The sequence below is a fragment of the Antechinus flavipes genome, chromosome 6, assembly GCF_016432865.1.
Source record: "Antechinus flavipes isolate AdamAnt ecotype Samford, QLD, Australia chromosome 6, AdamAnt_v2, whole genome shotgun sequence".
Taxonomy (NCBI): domain Eukaryota; kingdom Metazoa; phylum Chordata; class Mammalia; order Dasyuromorphia; family Dasyuridae; genus Antechinus; species Antechinus flavipes.
Window position 1 is genome coordinate 7,352,734 of NC_067403.1, and position 17,749 is coordinate 7,370,482.

Here is a 17,749-nt window from a genome sequence, read left to right on the forward strand (position 1 = left end):
AAAGGCAGACCCAAATTATTAGAGAAATCTTATTAATAGGATGAATCAATATAATAAAAATGAGAAGCTTACTAATTAATTCACATATTGAATGTCCTATCAATCATTAAGAATTACTTTGAAGAACTAGGAAAAACCCCACAAAACTTAAATGGAGGTTTAAAAAAAAAAAGTCAAGAAGTTTGAGGGAATTTTTTTTGAAGTATAAATAAAATGGACCTATCAGTACAAGACCTCAAGCTATCCTATGCAGAAGTAATTCTCAAAACAATTTTGTACTGTTTAAAAATAGGGGAGATCAGTCAGTGAAACACAGGTACCCAATCTATAAGAATGGTTTTGTGCATCCGTTAATATTTAAATGTTTAATGACCCTTGGGGCTAATAGTGAGGCTTTGCTATTGTTTCCTCATTTATAAAATAGATATAATACATGTACTAAACTAATAAAGTAACTGTAAGAAAAGATGCTTGTAAATTGTAAAGGTAACTTGATAAATCGAGGAACACAGTTTAAATTGTATAACAAAGTAAAGTTAACTAGAACATTAAATTTATCTGATTCTATTCTTTCTAAATTCTATGATTTACCTTATGCTTGATGAATATAAAAAGTCTGGTGAACAAAAATAACTGAAAAATTAAAAATCTTTTAAATGATGGATTATTAAAATTAAAAATTAAAATCTTATGCTCAGCCATCAAAAAAATCTGGTAGCCTTAAAGCCTTCTCCTTTCCTATCTCTGAATGTGGTTACAGAGGCTTGGGAAGGTTTTAAAAAAAATCAAAAAATGACATGCTCAAGAACAGTAATAAAATAAATAATTCTCATTTAGATAGCATACTGAAGTTTGCAAAGCATTTGCTTCACAATCACCCTGTGAAATTTGCCTAAAAATTCCCTGGAGCTTTTTCTCTATTAACTGTGGAATTGAGATGTTGGTTTGAACCAGTAGGCAAAGCAGACTCACAGAGTCAGTGGAATCTTACAAATTTTCATCGGGGCTAGATTACAAGTACAGTCTCTTATAAACCAAACTTTTTCTTCTTCTTCTTTTTTTTTTAAATTTAGGATTGAAAAAATACTGAAGGAGAAAATCATGGAATGGAGACCACGCCACATAACTCGATGGAATAGATATTGTATATCCACTCTACGACACTTCCTGCCTTTGCTTGAAAAGAACCAAGGGAAGGATGTAGAAGATGACCATAGAGCAGAACTTCTCCGACAGCTAGGAGATTACAGGGTAAGAGAGAATACACATGGCCTTTTGCAATGAACACATCACTTCCTGCTTAAAAGGAAATTTTTTAAATAATAGCACTTTAGGGCTGAAAATCACCTAGTCAGATTCTCACTCACTTTTACCCCTATACGTTTACTTTTACTTATATGTATTATACCCATTAAAGAGATGACTAGAAATGTAAATTGGGAGCATAAATTCTGAATGTTTGTCATTAACATCTTCTAAACTCTGTAAGGTTTCAGAGAATAGAAGGTATTTTATCCCACCAAATAGGGGTATCATTTCTGTCAAAGCACTGCATAAGGATACAGCTAGCCATTTAAAAATGAAATTCAGGTACTGAGAACAATTAACCAGATCACTTTAGATGAAGCAGTCCATTAGAGTACTTCATCCAATCTTCATGGCATACTGTCTGATGTAGAGGGCCGAAACTCTGATGCACTGAGGTCAGGACAACCGAGCACTTGAGGCTAACTACTGATTGGACAATACTCTATGGGCACATGCTTGGAAAATGGCCCTTCCCACTATCCTGTGCTGGCTCGATGATTGGTGTATACAGAGAATTGTAGGAGGTACTGGGGGGTGGAGTAAGACTGGCCAGGGTCACTTTGGCGGTAGCCAAGGGAGAAGACAGTGGCGGAGATTCTGCTTCCATCCTGCGTCTAAAGACCAAGAATAAAGACTAAGGACTTTTGCTTATCCTGACTCCGGCTGATTCTGGGGTGTCCTGGGTGCTAGCGCGGTCGTCACAATCTGGCTAGGTCATACTGTTGGATAATTTTTTTTTTTACTTTTTTTTTTTTTGGTCAGGCTTATGTTTGTTTGTTTGTTTGTTTTTAACATGACTAATATGGAAATATTTTATATGACTATGATAACAGATTGCTTTCCTTCTCAATGCAGGGGGAAGGCAAAGAGAGAGAGAATATGGAACTCAATTATTTTTTAAAAATGAATGTTAAATATTGTTTTTATATATTATTGGGGGGAATACTTATAAATTAGCAGCAACACACACATTTTTGTATATGGAATAACTAAACAAAGGAACTCCAAATACAGCAGCTGATGGGAACTATAATAAATACATCTACAGGAAAAAATAAACTGAAAATTTTAGGAAAAAACTTTTTCATATACCAATTAAAAAAAAAACTTTAACAATTTCATTTTCTCTAGTTCTCGGGATTTCCAATTCACATGGCATTTTCTGAAGTGAAGCCTTTGATAGAGGCTGTGTACAGCACCGGAGTTCACAACATCGATATCTCCAATGTTGAGTTTGCTTTAGCCGTCTACGTTCACACTTATCCCAAAAACGTGCTCTCCGTATGGATCTACGTGGCTTCACTTGTTCGTAACAAATAAATGTTCCAGATTGTGCCCTGTACGTTTGAAAAAGTCACAGGTAAAATGAAATCAAAAAGTGATTAGCACTAGTCATTTTGGGAAATGGGGTTCATTTTCAGTTGCCAAGAACAGAATGACTAGGCTTAATTTAAATCCTTTAGATATTGCTAGTTTTACTCTGGAGCTTACAGAGGTAGATTTTCCATTTATAAAGAAGATTGTCATTCTATAATTTTAGAAAATTTTCTAAACTAAAGTTTCATGTAATGATTCTAAGTAAGTTAATTTATTCATTGAGATAACAAAACATCTTTAACAAACTTTTACAATGTAGTAAATACTCTTTTGTTACTTCTTTTCCATGATGATATTAAATTCAGGCTTTGGATACAGTTTTATCCATGAAATCAGTTTTATCACAATGGATGTTAAACATTTTCCCAAGTCTTATATTTATCACAGGTTTTGATGTCATCTAAATTAAATGAATATACAGACAACTAAAATATATCGATTTTATTCTCTTGGATACTTTTTTTTTCATTTTTGTAGCATGTCCCAAGTTTGCATTTCAGTACTCCCTGTCTAGTGCATCACCTAGCTCTGCCCTACAGCAGTGGAGGCAGATGTGTGGTTTGGTTTTTCCTGGTCTTTTTGCTATTCTTCCAAGTTCAATCAGGCTGTTCTTTATTCAGGGGAGAGGAATCAATAACAGCCCATTGAGTAGCTTGTTTTCTGAGGCTCAGACTATTCCACAGCTTGACTTTATTTCTCATTTCTAGTGTACTCTCCTTTATGTCTGAGTTTTGATCCAGTTTTAATATGGGCTTGAAACAACAGTCACTGAAATACCTTTAACAACCAAAGTATTCTCTTAAGAGCTACAATTTTTGCCTGTTTCTTTGGAAAGAGATTTCTTCTTAAAAATAAGAATTAATACAAGAAGACAGCAATGAAATTATGTATAGCATGAACTGTAGCACTAAACCGACGGAGAACTAATTAATTAACATTAGGGAAATCATTTCAAACAGGTTTCATCAAATCCAAAGTAAGTGAAAGCACACAATCATTGCTATCACAAAACGCAACCATTAAAATTAAGCTTGCCCCAAGAAATCTGCACACTACTGTCTTAACTGAACCAATGCTTCCAAATGCTCAAACAGCTCCTACACAGTGGCTAATTTCAATTTAAAAATATGAACTCCAAGATAATATTGAACCAATGCAAAGAAAAGTGAGTAGAGTCAAGATGTCAACGTACATATAACTGCAATCAATATTGTACAGCAATCATGGTCAACTGTGAAGGATTTAGCTATTCTCCACACCACAAGGATCCAAAACAATTCTGAAGAACTTGTGAAAAATACTCCCTATCTCCAGGGAAAGAACTGATGGAATCTGAATGCAGATCAAAGCAGAATTTTTATTTTTTCTGAGTTTGAGAGATTTTTTTGAGGGGGCTGAGGTGAGTCTCGTTTTTGCAACATGGGCAATATGGAAATATGTTTTGCATGACTGCACATATGTAATCTACATCGTAGTGCTTGTCTTCTCAAAGAGGGGAGAGGAGAGAGAGGAAAGGAATCTGGAAATCAAAAATTATTTTTAGAAGTACTTTAAAAATTGTTTTTACATATAATTGAGAAAAAATGAAAGATTTAGAATTTCAAGGGAGATAATGCAAAGAGGCAGGGATAAAGAGAGAATAGTACATGAAATCCTCAAATTATATTAGACAATAACAGACATCAAAACCATTAGCAAATGGTTTTGGTAAAGGGGTAAATTGGCAATCAGTAGAATAGGTTAGACAAAAGAGAATTAGAAAAAAATGGAACTCATTTAGTGTCTGATAAACTGGAAAACATAAATTACTTGAGAGAATTCCCTCTTTGGTAAAAAATGGCAAGAAAAACTAGAAAGCAGCTTAGGGAAAATTAGATTTAGAACCATACTTTAATATTAAAGATCACTCAATTAAAAAAAAGAGAAGAGAAGCATGTCATTTAACTTTCACAACTGGGAAAGGAGATATATTCTTAACTAACAAGGGATGGAAATAATTACAAAAGATAATATACAGAACTTTGATTACAAAATCGAAAAGCTTCTTCACAAACAAAAATAAGGGAATAAAGATAAAAAGGAAGCAGTAGAATGGGAGGAAAATCTTTGTCTCAAATTCCTCTGGTATGGGCTTGGTATCCAATTGGTAAGCAATTGACAGTTAAGATCAAAAGCCATTTCCCCAATAGATAAGACAACAGACCATTCTAAAATATAAAAGAATGCTTCAAATCACTATAGATAAGAAAATACATTCAAGATGTTATCTTCTACCCTACAAATTAGCAGAGCTGAAGAAAGCTGGGACTAGTCAAAGCTGAAAGAATTGTAGGGAGGTGAATCCCTGGTGCATTGCTGGTGGAATTGGGGATTAATAATTCCCCATTCTAGAAATGCAAATAAATGACTAAAATGTCTGTGCTTTTTTACCTAGAAATTCCATTGCTGTGTCTATATCCCAAGGAAAACATTGATAAACAGAATATATGTACAGTAGGACTTTTTGTAACAGCAAATAACTGGAAAAAAAATTCGTCATCAACTGGGGAATGGATAAATACTTGTACATGAATGTAAATAGAATATTACTATACAATGAGGAATTGTGAATATATTTAATTCAGAGAAGCATGGAAAAATCTATATCAAATGCTATGAAGTGAGTAAGCAAAACCAAGAAAGCAATATACAGTACTATAATAATGTAAACAGGAAGAAGAGCTACCAACAAAAAATCTGAAATGAATGTTGCAAAATTCCAAAGAACAAGCATGGTCCCAAAGGAAAAATAAGACATTCCCATTCCATCCACTTTGCAGAGGTAGAAATCTGCTAGTGTGGCACATTGCATATCTTTTCAAACATTAAAAAAAGTATTAATTCATTTTGCCGGTTTTTTCCCCCTCTTTCTCCTCCTCCTCCTCCCCACTCCTCTCTCCTCCATCTTTAAAAATATTACTAGCTATATGATGCAGAGGGAGAATTGATGGAGTAGCTGCTGGAACTAAGATTCAAACTCAGATCTTTAGATTATTTTAAAAATCAAATGTTATTTTTCCAGTTAATGAAAATGTGCCTTTTGTATAGATTGCCTTCCCTTGCTCTTCACTGAAAAAGGGAAACAAAATGCTTGGAACAAATATATATGTGTCTATATCTATATAATAGACATACACATATGATTGTGAATATGTTCAAACAAAACTAATTGTCTATATCCCAAACAAACCATGTCTCAGTCTACACTCTGAGTCTCTCACTTCTCTATTGGGAAATAGAGTAAAGTCTTGCAAAGTTATTTGTCTCAACCCATTGTTGTTGTAAAAATAGTCCTCTGGGATTGCTCATTTCACTCTGTGTTCAGTTCATACGACTCTTCCCAGGCTTCTCTGAGACTATCCCCCTCATCTCTTCTTACAAACAATTGGTTTCTGTGGAATTTAATATACCACAACTTATTGAGCCATTCCCTAGTTGATGGCACCCTTGAATTTCCAGGTCTTCGCCACTACAGAAATAGCTGTTTAAATATGTTTTGTGCACATGAATCCTTTTCTTTTCTTTGATGTCCTTGGTATCCAGGTCTTCTGATTCTTAGATTTGTTAGTGCTACTTCATTCCACTGTATGGCTTTAAAGTATAAGGTGCCACTTGCATGGTGCAAAGAATGCTGGCTAAAGAAAGTAGTTTAATAAAGGACACTTCCTCATCAGAAACCAGCATCATCTGGAATAGGTTAGTTACCCCAACCCACTGTGGAATAAATATCTGTGAAAAACAGTCAAAACATAATAGTTGGTCAGGTTCTAGAACAGTTTGTAAGATCACAGGATTTAAACCTTGAAGGAAACAGGGATCATTTAAATGAGGAAATTAGGAGAGAGTTGAAGGAAGTTTCCCAAATTCACAAAGGTAACAAGAAGCCAAGCAGAGACTGGAGTTTAGTTGTTGAGTTCCAAATCTTGTTCCAGTTGCAAGTGTACAATGTTATTTCTAGGAGAACTACGACTTCTCTGGTGTTTGCTAAGAGTTATAAGGAATTTTGTGCACAGTAGCTCTGACAAGTAAGTAGTGAAAGTTTGATTTATCCCTCTTCCAGATGCAGAAACTGAGGTTCAGGGAGCTACAGGGATTTGCCCAAAGTGACACTACTGGTAAAATCTCCTGACAAAGTCGAAAAGCCACTCCAATTCAATGCAACAAGCATTATTAAACTCCCCCTGTGTTCCAGAAACCATGCTAGGCAATTAGGATTTTTTTTTCCCAAGGAAACATTTTCTGAAATGGGCCCGGCAGGGCCTCTCATGGGCAGTCGATTGTAGGGGGATGCTGTTGCTCACTTAGCCAGGTGTGGGAAATTTGGGTCAAGGTCTGAAGCCCCAGCAGAACCTTATTAGATCCAATCAGTGATTGAGGAGATACTTTTCTTGGGAGGAGAAAACCTTCATCTTATAAACACCAAGAAAGCTCCTCCCGACCAAGGAATTCCCCAGATGCTGTTTGGTCGCTTTCATGATGACAAAGCCCCTTCCCTCAGAAAAACGAGTCTGGGTCTCTTGGTAATTTTTGCCTGTTGGACCTGCTCTCCCACTGCCTTCTCTACCCTGAGAGATCTTAGAACCCATGGAAGGGAAACAATTCACACTCGATTAAGTAGCGTCTCCAGTAAAGTGACATCAGTGCACAGGATGAAGGACGTTACTTTGGAGTGTAAGAGGCTCCCTTGGTGATCCTGCGCTCCTCTGTACATGGCTAAACTGCTTACTGTGCAGAGTGTGACATGATGGAGCCCCGAGGCTTGTGCCTCAGCCCAGGCCTTCCTCCAGCTTTTCTGAATTCCAGCTTTGCTCTGCAATATGGGGATAATCCTACCTGCCCCATTTGCCTCACAAGGTGATGATCGACAAATTGGTTGTGAAGCAGTTTGGAAAGCTATTAAGCCCAACCCCAACCCCAGGGATTGCTCTTATGCCTGAGGCAGGCCCAGCCCAGCACGCAGGGTTTCCCAGAGGTGAGAGAAAATCCTGGACCCGAAGCATCCTATCCCAAAAGCAACACAGTCCGTTGGGGATCCCTACTTCTGTCTAGGTAGGTGGCAAGCTATGCAAAAAGCAGCTTTGTTGGTTATTGTTGAAAAGGGATTCTCTGTCTGGGCTTGGCAGCCCCTTCCTAGAAATGAAAAGCTGAGGGGCCTTTGAAACTTTGCTTTTCAAATACCAATATTATTACTTTTTCCAGCAACATGTCTTTTGGGCCTCCTCCTCTAATTGCCTGTAGGGAATTAATTGTATCTTAGTTCTTGCCAGCTACAATATTCACTCCTGAAAAAGCAAACAGTCTAAAATGCCTGCTGATAAGTTGGGCTTAAAAACCCATAAAGAGAGGAAATGTTCTAAGCTAGACAGAATATCATTTTATTACACACACACACACACACACACACACACACACACTGTTTAGATCCTAGTTTAAAAACCTGGAGTCAAGGGAATAAAAAAAAATTGTGTGATTGGATGCCAGATGGAGTTTTAATCCCACTTCCATTTCCAGCTGTGGTTAGGTCCTCTTAGCCTCAGTTTCCCCAACTGTAAAATGAGAATAAGAATCATAGTTTCGATTTCCCTGGGTTCTTGTGAAGATCGTATGAGAGAATATTAGAATGTGAACTTCTTCAAGGCAGAGACTTGCATTTTTACCTTGGCTGTGTTCCAGACAAGTGCTTGGGAGATGCTTCAGACCGCAGATGCATGTTGGGTTGAATCATATTGATAAAGTACTTTGCTAACTCTAAACAGCAATAGAAGTAGCCAGGTAGTATCACATTGCTTTGCTCAAACAGAAGTTTTTAAACTGAGATTTTATTTCCTTTTTTTTCCTCTTTTTTTTGGGGGGGGAGAGGGGGAGACTGGACCTGTGATTTTTTTTTTTTTAATAACTTTTTATTGACAGAGTCCATACCTGGGTAATTTTTTTTACAACATTATCCCTTGCACTCACTTCTGTTCCAACTTTTCCCCTCCCTCCCTTCACCCCCTCCCCCAGATGGCAAGCAGTCCTATACAAGTTAAATAGGTCACAGTGTATCCTAGATACAATATATGTGTGCAGAACCGAACAGTTTTCTTGTTGCACAGGGAGAATTGGATTCAGAAGGTAGAAATAACCCAGGAAGAAAAACAAAAATGCAAGCAGTTTATATTCATCTCCCAATGTTCTTTCTTTGGGTGTAGCTGCTTCTGTCCATCCTTGATGAATTGAAACTGAGTTAGGTCTCTTTATCAAAGAGATCCACTTCCATCAGAATACATCCTCAAACAGTATCGTTGTTGAGGTATAGAATGATCTCCTGGTTCTGCTCATTTTACTCAGCATCAGTTCATGTAAGTCTCGCCAGTCCTCTCTGTATTCATCCTGCTGGTCATTTCTTACAGAACAATAATATTCCATAACATTCATATACCACAATTTACCCAGCCATTCTCCAATGGATGGGCATCCATTCATTTTCCAGCTTCTGGCCACTACAAACAGGGCTGCCACAAACATTTTGGCACATACAGGTCCCTTTCCCTTCTTTAGTATCTCTTTGGGGTATAAGCCCAATAGTAATACTGCTGGGTCAAAGGGGATGCACAGTTTGATAACTTTTTGAGCATAGTTCCAAATTGCTCTCGAGAATGGCTGGATGTGTTCACAATTCCACCAACAATGTATCAGTGTCCCTGTTTTCCCACATCCCCTCCAACATTCCGCATTATCTTTCCTTGTCATTCTGGCCAGTTTGACAGATGTGTAGTGGTATCTCAGAGTTGTCTTAACTTGCATTTTTCTGATTAATAATGATTTGGAGCATATTTTCATATGTCTATAAATAGTTTCAATTTCTTCGTCTGAGAATTGCTTTTTCATATCCTTTGACCATTTATCAATTGGAGAATGGCTTGATTTTTTATAAATTAGAGTCAATTCTCGATATATTTTGGAAATGAGGCCTTTATCAGAACATGACTGCAAAAATGTTTCCCAGTTTGTTGCTTCCCTTCTAATCTTGTCTGCATTAGTTTTGTTTGTACAAAAACTTTTCAATTTGATATAATCAAAATTTTCTATTTTGTCATCAGTAATGATCTCTAGTTCTTCTTTGGACATAAATTCCTTCTTCTTCCACAGGTCTGAGAGGTAAACTATCCTGTGTTCCTCTAATTTATTTGTAATCTCATTCTTTATGCCTAGGTCATAAACCCATTTTGACTTTATCTTGGTGTACGGTGTTAAGTGTAGGTCAATGCCTAGGTTCTGCCATACTAGTTTCCAATTTTCCCAGCAAATTTTGTCAAACAGTGAGTTCTTATCCCAAAAGCTGGGGTCTTTGGATTTGTCAAATACTACAGTATTAGAGACTGTTTTGTCCTTTGAACCTAACCTATTCAACTGATCAACTAGTCTATTTCTTAGCCAATATCAAATGGTTTTGGTAACCACTGCTTTATAATATAATTTTAGATCTGGTACAGCTAGGCCACCTTCTTTGATTTTTTTTTTTCGTTAATTCCCTTGAAATTCTTGACCTTTTGTTTTTCCATATGAACTTTGTTGTTATTTTTTCTAGGTCATTAAAATAGTTTTTTGGGAGTCTGATTGGTATAGCGCTAAATAAATAGATTAATTTAGGTAGTATTGTCATCTTTATTATATTTGCTCGCCCTATCCAAGAGCATTTAATATTTTTCCAGTTGGTTAAGTCAGACTTTCTTTGTGTGGAAAGCGTTTTGTAGTTTTGCTCATAGTTTCTGATTTTCTCTTGGCAGATAGATTCCTAAATATTTTATACAATCAGTAGTTACTTTAAATGGAATTTCACTTTGTAACTCTTGACTGTTGGATTTTTTTTTAGTGATATATAAGAATGCTGATGACTTAATGTGGGTTTATTTTGTATCCTACAACTTTGCAAAAGGTGTGGATTATTTCTAATAACTTTTTAGTAGAGTCTCTGGGGTTCTCTAAGTATACCATCATATATCAGCAAAGAATGATAATTTGGTTTCCTCATTGCCTATTCTAATTCTTTTAATTTCTTTCTCAATTCTTATTGCCAAAGCCAGCATTTCTTATACAATATTGAATAGTAATGCTAATAGTGGGCAACCTTGTTTCACTCCTGATCTTATTGGGAATGGTTGCAGTTTGTCCCCGTTACATATGATGCTTACTGATGGTTTTTAATAGATGCTACTGATTATTTTAAGGAAAAGTCCATTTATTCCTATACTCTGAAGTGTTTTTAATAAGAATGGATGTTGGATTTTATCAAATGCTTTTTCTGCATCTATAGAGATGATCATATGGTTTTTGTTAATTTGGTTATTAATATGGTCAAATATGCTAATAGTTTTCCTAATATTGAACCAGCCCTGCATTTCTGGCATAAATCCTACTTGATCATGGTATATTATCTTGGGGATGATTTTCCGTAGTCTTTTTGCTAATATCTTAAGATTTTAGCATCAATGTTCATTAGGAAGATTGGTCTATAATTTTCTTTCTGTTATCAACCTATTTGATTTAGGTGTCAGTACCATGTCTGTGTCATAAAAGGAATTTGGTAGGACACCTTCATTCCCTATTTTATCAAATAGTTTATATAGCATTGGGGCTAATTGTTCTTTAAAAGTTTGGTAGAATTCACATGTAAATCCATCTGGTCCTGGGGATTTTTTTTTTAGGGAGTTGATTAATAGCTTGTTCTATTTCTTTTTCTGAAATGGGACTATTAAAGCAATTTACTTCTTCCTCTGTTAATCTGGGAAGCCTATATATTTGGAGGTAGTCATTCATTTCACTTAGGCTATCAAATTTATTGGCATAAAGTTGGGCAAAGTAACTCATTATCTAATTTTCTCTTCATTGGTGGAAAGTTCTCCCTTTTCATTTTTAAGACTACTAATTTGATTTTCCTCTATCCTTTTTCTAATCAGATTTATCAAAGGCTTGTCTATTTTATTGTTTTTTTCATAAAACCATCTCTTAATTTTATTTATTAGTTTGATAGGTTTTTTTTTTTACTTTCAATATTAATTTCTCCTTTTAATTTTAGAATTTCAAATTTAGTATTTGATTGGGGATTTTTAATTTGGTCTTTTTCTAGCTTTTTTAGTTGCAGGCCCCATTCATTGATCTTCTCTTTCTCTATTTTATTCAAGTAAGCCACTAAGGATATAAAATTTCCTCTTATTACCACTTTGGCTGCATCCCACAGATTTTGGTATGATGTCTCATCGTTTTCATTACCTTGAGTGAAATTATTGTGTCTATAATTTGCTGTTTCACCCAATCATTCTTTAAGATGAGATTATTTAGTTTCCAATTACTTTTTGGTCTATTTACCCCTAACTTTTTGTTGAAGGAAGTTTTTATTGCATCATGATTTGAAAAGAAAGCATTTACTATTTCTGCCTTCCTGCATTTAACTGCTGAGAAGAAAGTATATTCCTTTCTGTCTCCATTCAGTTTTCTCCAAAGATCTATCATACCTAATTTTTCTAATATTCTATTTACCAGTTTAATTTCTTAATTGTTTTGTGGTTTGATTTGTCTAATTCTTAGAGTGCAAGGTTGAGATCTCCCACTATTACAGTTTGCTGTCTATTTCTTCTTGCAATGCTCAACTTCTCCTTCAGGAAGTTAGGTGCTATACCACTTGGTGCATATATGTTTAGTATTGATATTGCTTCGTTGTCTGTGCTATCCTTTAGCAAAACATAGTTTCCTTCCTTATCTCTTTTAATTAGATCAATCTTTGCTTTTGCTTGATCTGAGATAAGAATGGCTACCCCTGCTTTTTTTACTTCACCTGAAGCATAATAGATTCTCCAGCCTTTTACCTTTACTCTGTATGTATCTCCCTGTTTTAAATGTTTCCTGTAAACAGCATATTGTAGGGTTCTGACTTTTGATCCAGTCTGCTATCCGCCTCCTCTTTACGGGATGAACTCTCCCATTTATGGTTAAAATGACTAATTCTGTATTTCCTGCCATCTTATTCTCCCCAGATTATGCTTTTCTTTTACTTGCCCCACCCCAACCCGCTTTCCCAGTTTTGAACTTTATATGCCCCACTTGTATCATGCCACTTATCCTCTTTAGAATCCCTCCCTCCCCACTTTGAATCACTTCCCCTTTATTGTACCCTTCCCTTATTACTTTTCCTTTTCCCTTTTCCTCTCCCCCTTTTTAATGAGGTGAGAGATGATTTTCTGTAAAACAAGTATGTCAATTATTTTCTCTTTGAGCCAACTCTGATGAGAGTAAGATTCACACAATGTTCCTCCCCCTCTCTGAGTTCCCTCAGATATGATGTTTCCTTTGCCTCTTCGTGGGATGTAGTTTCCCTCTTTTTATCCCTCCCTTTTCCCCTTTTCTGACATTATCCCTTTTCTATAACTACTTCCCTTTTTTATGCTATATCAGTAAAATCAAATTATACATGTAGTCTTTTTGTATAGCCACAACAGAAATGCAATTCTCAAGAATTCCTTTTATCTTTTCTGCTTCTCTTGAGTTCTACGGTTGGAGATCAAAATTTTTGTTTAGTTCTGCTTTTTTCCTTAGAAACAAATGGAATTCATCTGTTTCATTAAATGTCCATCTTCTTCCCTGGAAGAAAATGCTCAGCGGGGTAGTTTATTCTTGGCTGCATTCCAAGTTCTTTTTTGGAATATCAGATTCCAGGCCCTTCGATCTTTTAATGTGGAGGCAGCCAGATCTGGGGTGATCCTTATTGTGGCACCTCGGTATTTGAATTGTTTTTTTCTGGCTGCTTGTAATATTTTCTTTAATCTGATAGTTCTGAAATTTGGCCACAATATTCCTTGGAGTCTTTATTTTAGGGTCTTTTTCAGAAGGTGTTCAATGAATTCTTTCAACACCTATTTTATCTTCTGATTCTATTACCTCTGGACAATTCTCTTTTATGATTTCCTGTAAAATAGTATCTAGGCCCTTTTTTTCATCATAATTTTTGGAAAGTCCAATAATCCTCAGATTATCTCTCCTAGATCTATTTTCCAGGTCTGTCATTTTTCCAAGTAGACAGTTCATGGTTTTTTCCAATTTATCAGTTTTTTGGTTTTGCTTGACTGATTTTTGCTCTCTCAATGAATCATTGTTTTCTATTATTTGTTCAGTTCTGATTTTTAGTGAGTTATTTTCTTCATTAGCTTTTTTTACTTCTTTTTGTATGTATCCAATTGAGTGAGTTTTTAAAATGTTGTTTTGCTCTATGCAATTTTTTTCCATTTCACTTTTTTTTTTTAGTGAATTATTTTCTTTTTCCAATTCACAAATCCTACTTTCTTGTGGATTTTTTCTTTTCCAATTCACAAATCCTACTTTCTAGTGAATTCTTTATCTTTTCCAATTCACAATTCTTACTTTTCTGATTTTTTTTTACTTTTTCCAATTCACAAATTCTGTTTCTCTGCATTTCCTGGGAGTTTTTTAATCTGTTCCAATTCATATTTCAGCAAGTTGTTACTTTCTTGCAAAGCTTCTCTTTCCTTTCCCCATTTTTCTTCTCTCTTTTGAGCCTTTAATGGTCTCTTCTAGGAGAGCTATGTAAAAGGGAACAGGTAACATCCCTTTAGCATATTGTCTGGAGATTGTTTGCTATTAGTCTCCTCGGGATTGCAAACCTGCTCTTTTTCTTAGAAGCTATCAATCATCCTTTTGATTTTTCTTACTCATTTTTTAAAGCCTTTAGGGTCTGCCTTCAGGGCAAGGGGGTTACCAGTCGGCTTCAGGCTCTGAGGTGTGGGAGTGCTCTGGGCAAAAGTCCCCCCCACCCCAACTGGAAGTGATTCAGCACGGCCAAGCTATGGAAGAGCCCAGTGGAGAACCCCGCTGTGTGGTTTAGCGACTGGCCTAAGGCTAGAGACTTAGCAGTGAAAGTATCACCATCCCAGGCCAAAGCCCACTTTATGGCTGTGGGTAGTAGCAGCTGACCACTGAATAGTCCCATTCAGACTGGAAGTGTCTCTGTCCCGTACTGTGAAAGCTCTGGTACCCCGGGCCGAGCCCCCCACTGTGCGCATTATTAGAGGCTGCCCCAGGCTGTTTCCCCCTGCCGTGCAGGTCCCCAACTGCCCCAAGGAAAAGCCCTGTACTGCGGGTTGGGGCTGCAAGGTTGTGTTGTGATCTGTGCTGGCACTCCCGGTTTGGGGTGGGTACACCCAGATCCTGTTAGGCTCTGGCAGTTTTTTAGAGTGGTTTTGAATTCTCTGTTATCTGCTGTTTTGTAAACAGGGCAGAGAAGTCAGTCTGTGCCAGTGTCGTCTCTGTAATTTTTCTAACCACAGAGACCACTGCCGCCGGGTCTGCCCAATATGCTCGCCTCTAGTCCTCTCCCTGCTTGCGCTGATCTTCTCCCCGGCCCCTCAGGACAAACCTTTTCTGACGAAATTCCAGATTACCTTCGGCTAGTGAGTTGTACTTCAAGTCTTAGTGGGTTTTGCCAGTCAATCGCTACTTCTGAGGCTGAATTAAATGTTGGTCGTGAGGGTATCAGAGCCTAGAAAGTCGTGTATGCCTTCTCCGCCATCTTGGTTCCGCCCCCTCTCAAAGTGATTTGATTTTTCTTGTGCAGCATAATTGTATAAATAAATATATATAATCCTTTATTATATAAAATTCGGTGTAGTTGGGAAAAACCATTGTGCTCTGTAACAATATTTTGTTTACATAATTGGTTTAGGTAGGAAACTAGTCCAACAAAATAATAAAAACAAAAATATGAGAGACCTGACAAGTAATTGACAGAGTACAATTCCAAAGCATGAATCCTCAAAATCTCTCTTAACAAGTATTCGTTCATCCAGCCTCTGAAGAACATGCCATGAGTCAAGAGAAACTCATTACCCTCAAGAGGCAACAGATTGTTCTATTTTGGGGCAGTTTATCTATCTTTTATGTCTCTCAATGAAAAAAAACACACACAAATTAAAAATTTAATTTGAATGGAGACCTGGGATTTGAGAAGGAAAGAAAAGTAATAGGCTAAGTGATATCATCCCTTTCTCCCACATTAGGACATAATGATTTTCAAATCAATTTGCCTACAGCAAATCCAGACCATTAGTATGTAATTAGTTACTGGACAATAAACTTTTGTTTGGAAATTGTCTGCATCAACATTTATATTTTAAAGTCTATTCTGGTATACATTACATACAGGTAATGAAACAAAAGTAACTGAAATGAATTTATATAGCAGTTCAACAACTTTGTGACTTTAATAAACCCTCTTCTTCCTCATCTTTAAAATAAATGGATGGGACCAAATGATCTCCAAGATCCCTTCCACTCTAAATTTAAGATCCTTGCAGGTTTTAAATTTTGATTGCTATTGCCTATTGATATCAATAATATATAATAACCGCATATATTGGATTTAACATATATCTCTACCATGTTTAACATATACTGGACTACTTGCCATCTAGGGGAGGGCATGGGGTTAAGGGGAGAAATCGGACAACAAGGTTTTGCAAGGACTAATGTTGAAGAATTGTCCACACATATGTTTTGAAAAATAAAAGGCTTTAACTAAAAAAAAGGTCTCTTTGTAAATGTCGAAATCATGCAAAATTTCTTTAAAGATTTAACACTTAAAATTTTTTCAATATACTCTCTCTACTACTCACCTTTGTCTTTTCAAAAAGCAATCCCAGGCTTGCAGCAGAATTTAAAGTCTTGGCTAGTGTATATGTAGTAGAAAGAGAAGGTACAGCTCAACAAAACTGACAAGAGTTGTTAAAAGTATATCATTTCATGGAGGTCAAAGTTACATTTTCCCACTTTGTCCCAAAGTAAACCTCTATCGTCGTTTCCAACAATGAATAAAACACAAAGATATTAGTCAGTGAAGTCTTCAAAGTAGATTTTATTTATACATTTGTTCATATGATTGTGAAAATGTTGAAAATCCCTTCCAAGCTTCAACATTCCTGAAGGTTTAGGGACATTGGCGGGAACCTGTGGGGTTTTGAAGGAACTTCATACGTGGTGATGTTTTAGAGCTCACACCAGCTAATTCACCAAGCAGCCAATTTATTTGATAATAACCTTTTAAAAAATTTCGTATTTGGCTATGTTTATGTTGGCTCTAATAGATATGGTCAAATAAAAGAAAATGCAATGGGAAAGAAACTGGTTTCCATAGATTTCCGTTTTGGAAAGTTTAGAAAAATAATACTTCTAAAGATGCACAACTTAAAATGATCTGCCAAGCTTGTTATACTATTGTATAGCTCAAGAAAAACAGTAGGTCCCACATACTCTTTTAACACAAAATAATCCAAAGCATACTGAAGTGTCATTTAAAAAAAAAACAAACCATGACACTAAAAAGAAATTAGATCTGTTCCCACCCCACCACAAAGCCTAACCCTGTTCTGAAACCAAATGAGATCTGCATGAGAGACACAACACTGAACAATTCATTGGTGAATTAAAATTTCTGAGGTTTTCAGGAAGGGGCCAAAATAGGTCACACTTAAAAAGGGATGGTTAACACAAGAGGTGTACTGTAAGTAAAGTGCATGAAAGGAAGCCTGCTCAGCTAAATAAAGTAGACAAAGATCAGAAGTCAAGGGTCATTCACCAGAGCGGCAGCAGGCTCGAAAACCACACTGCAAATTCTGGCATCCACTGGCGGTTTCAGCATGAGGACCTGTAGAAACAGAAGAAATGTGAAAGGAAGAATTTGTTTTTTAAATCTGAGAATAACCTAAGATAAGTGGTATTTTTAAAGGCAAAGTGCTTGTTTATAAATTACATATTGCCAGAAAGCTAAAAAGTGCAAAATTGACTTGTACAGTTAAGAAAAAAATTTAAAGACAGAGAATATGTCAAAAACAGTTTGAACTTTAGCTATTATCACAAAGTTGGATTGAGGAAAAATAAAAGAAGCTGTTAATAAAATGTTACGTAACTATAGGCTCCATGGCAGATAAGAAAGTCAAGCAAGATTGCTACGTCACAACAGATTTGTTAAAATTCAAACGCT

General features: G+C 36.2%; 2 protein-coding genes across 7 annotated transcripts in view; one reads left to right on the plus strand and one right to left on the minus strand.

Moving 5' to 3' along the window:
• Positions 1–17,749, plus strand: part of CC2D2A (coiled-coil and C2 domain containing 2A) — a 135,029-nt gene that overhangs the window by 115,941 nt on the left and 1,339 nt on the right. For 4 of the 5 annotated variants that reach the window (XM_051965533.1, XM_051965530.1, XM_051965532.1 and 1 more), the window contains 2 exons: positions 1,074–1,251; positions 2,440–2,668. In XM_051965533.1, the coding sequence (XP_051821493.1) occupies positions 1,074–1,251; positions 2,440–2,628 (367 nt within the window). In that variant the 3' untranslated portion in view covers positions 2,629–2,668. The remainder of the gene's footprint in view (positions 1–1,073; positions 1,252–2,439; positions 2,669–17,749) is intronic. The other variant, XM_051965531.1, reaches the window with a different exon arrangement.
• FBXL5 (F-box and leucine rich repeat protein 5) overlaps positions 16,597–17,749 on the minus strand; it is a 42,185-nt gene continuing 41,032 nt past the window's right edge. For both annotated transcript variants that reach the window (XM_051965536.1, XM_051965535.1), the window contains exon 11: positions 16,597–17,413. In XM_051965536.1, coding sequence (XP_051821496.1) covers positions 17,337–17,413 — 77 coding nt within the window. In that variant the 3' untranslated portion in view covers positions 16,597–17,336. The remainder of the gene's footprint in view (positions 17,414–17,749) is intronic.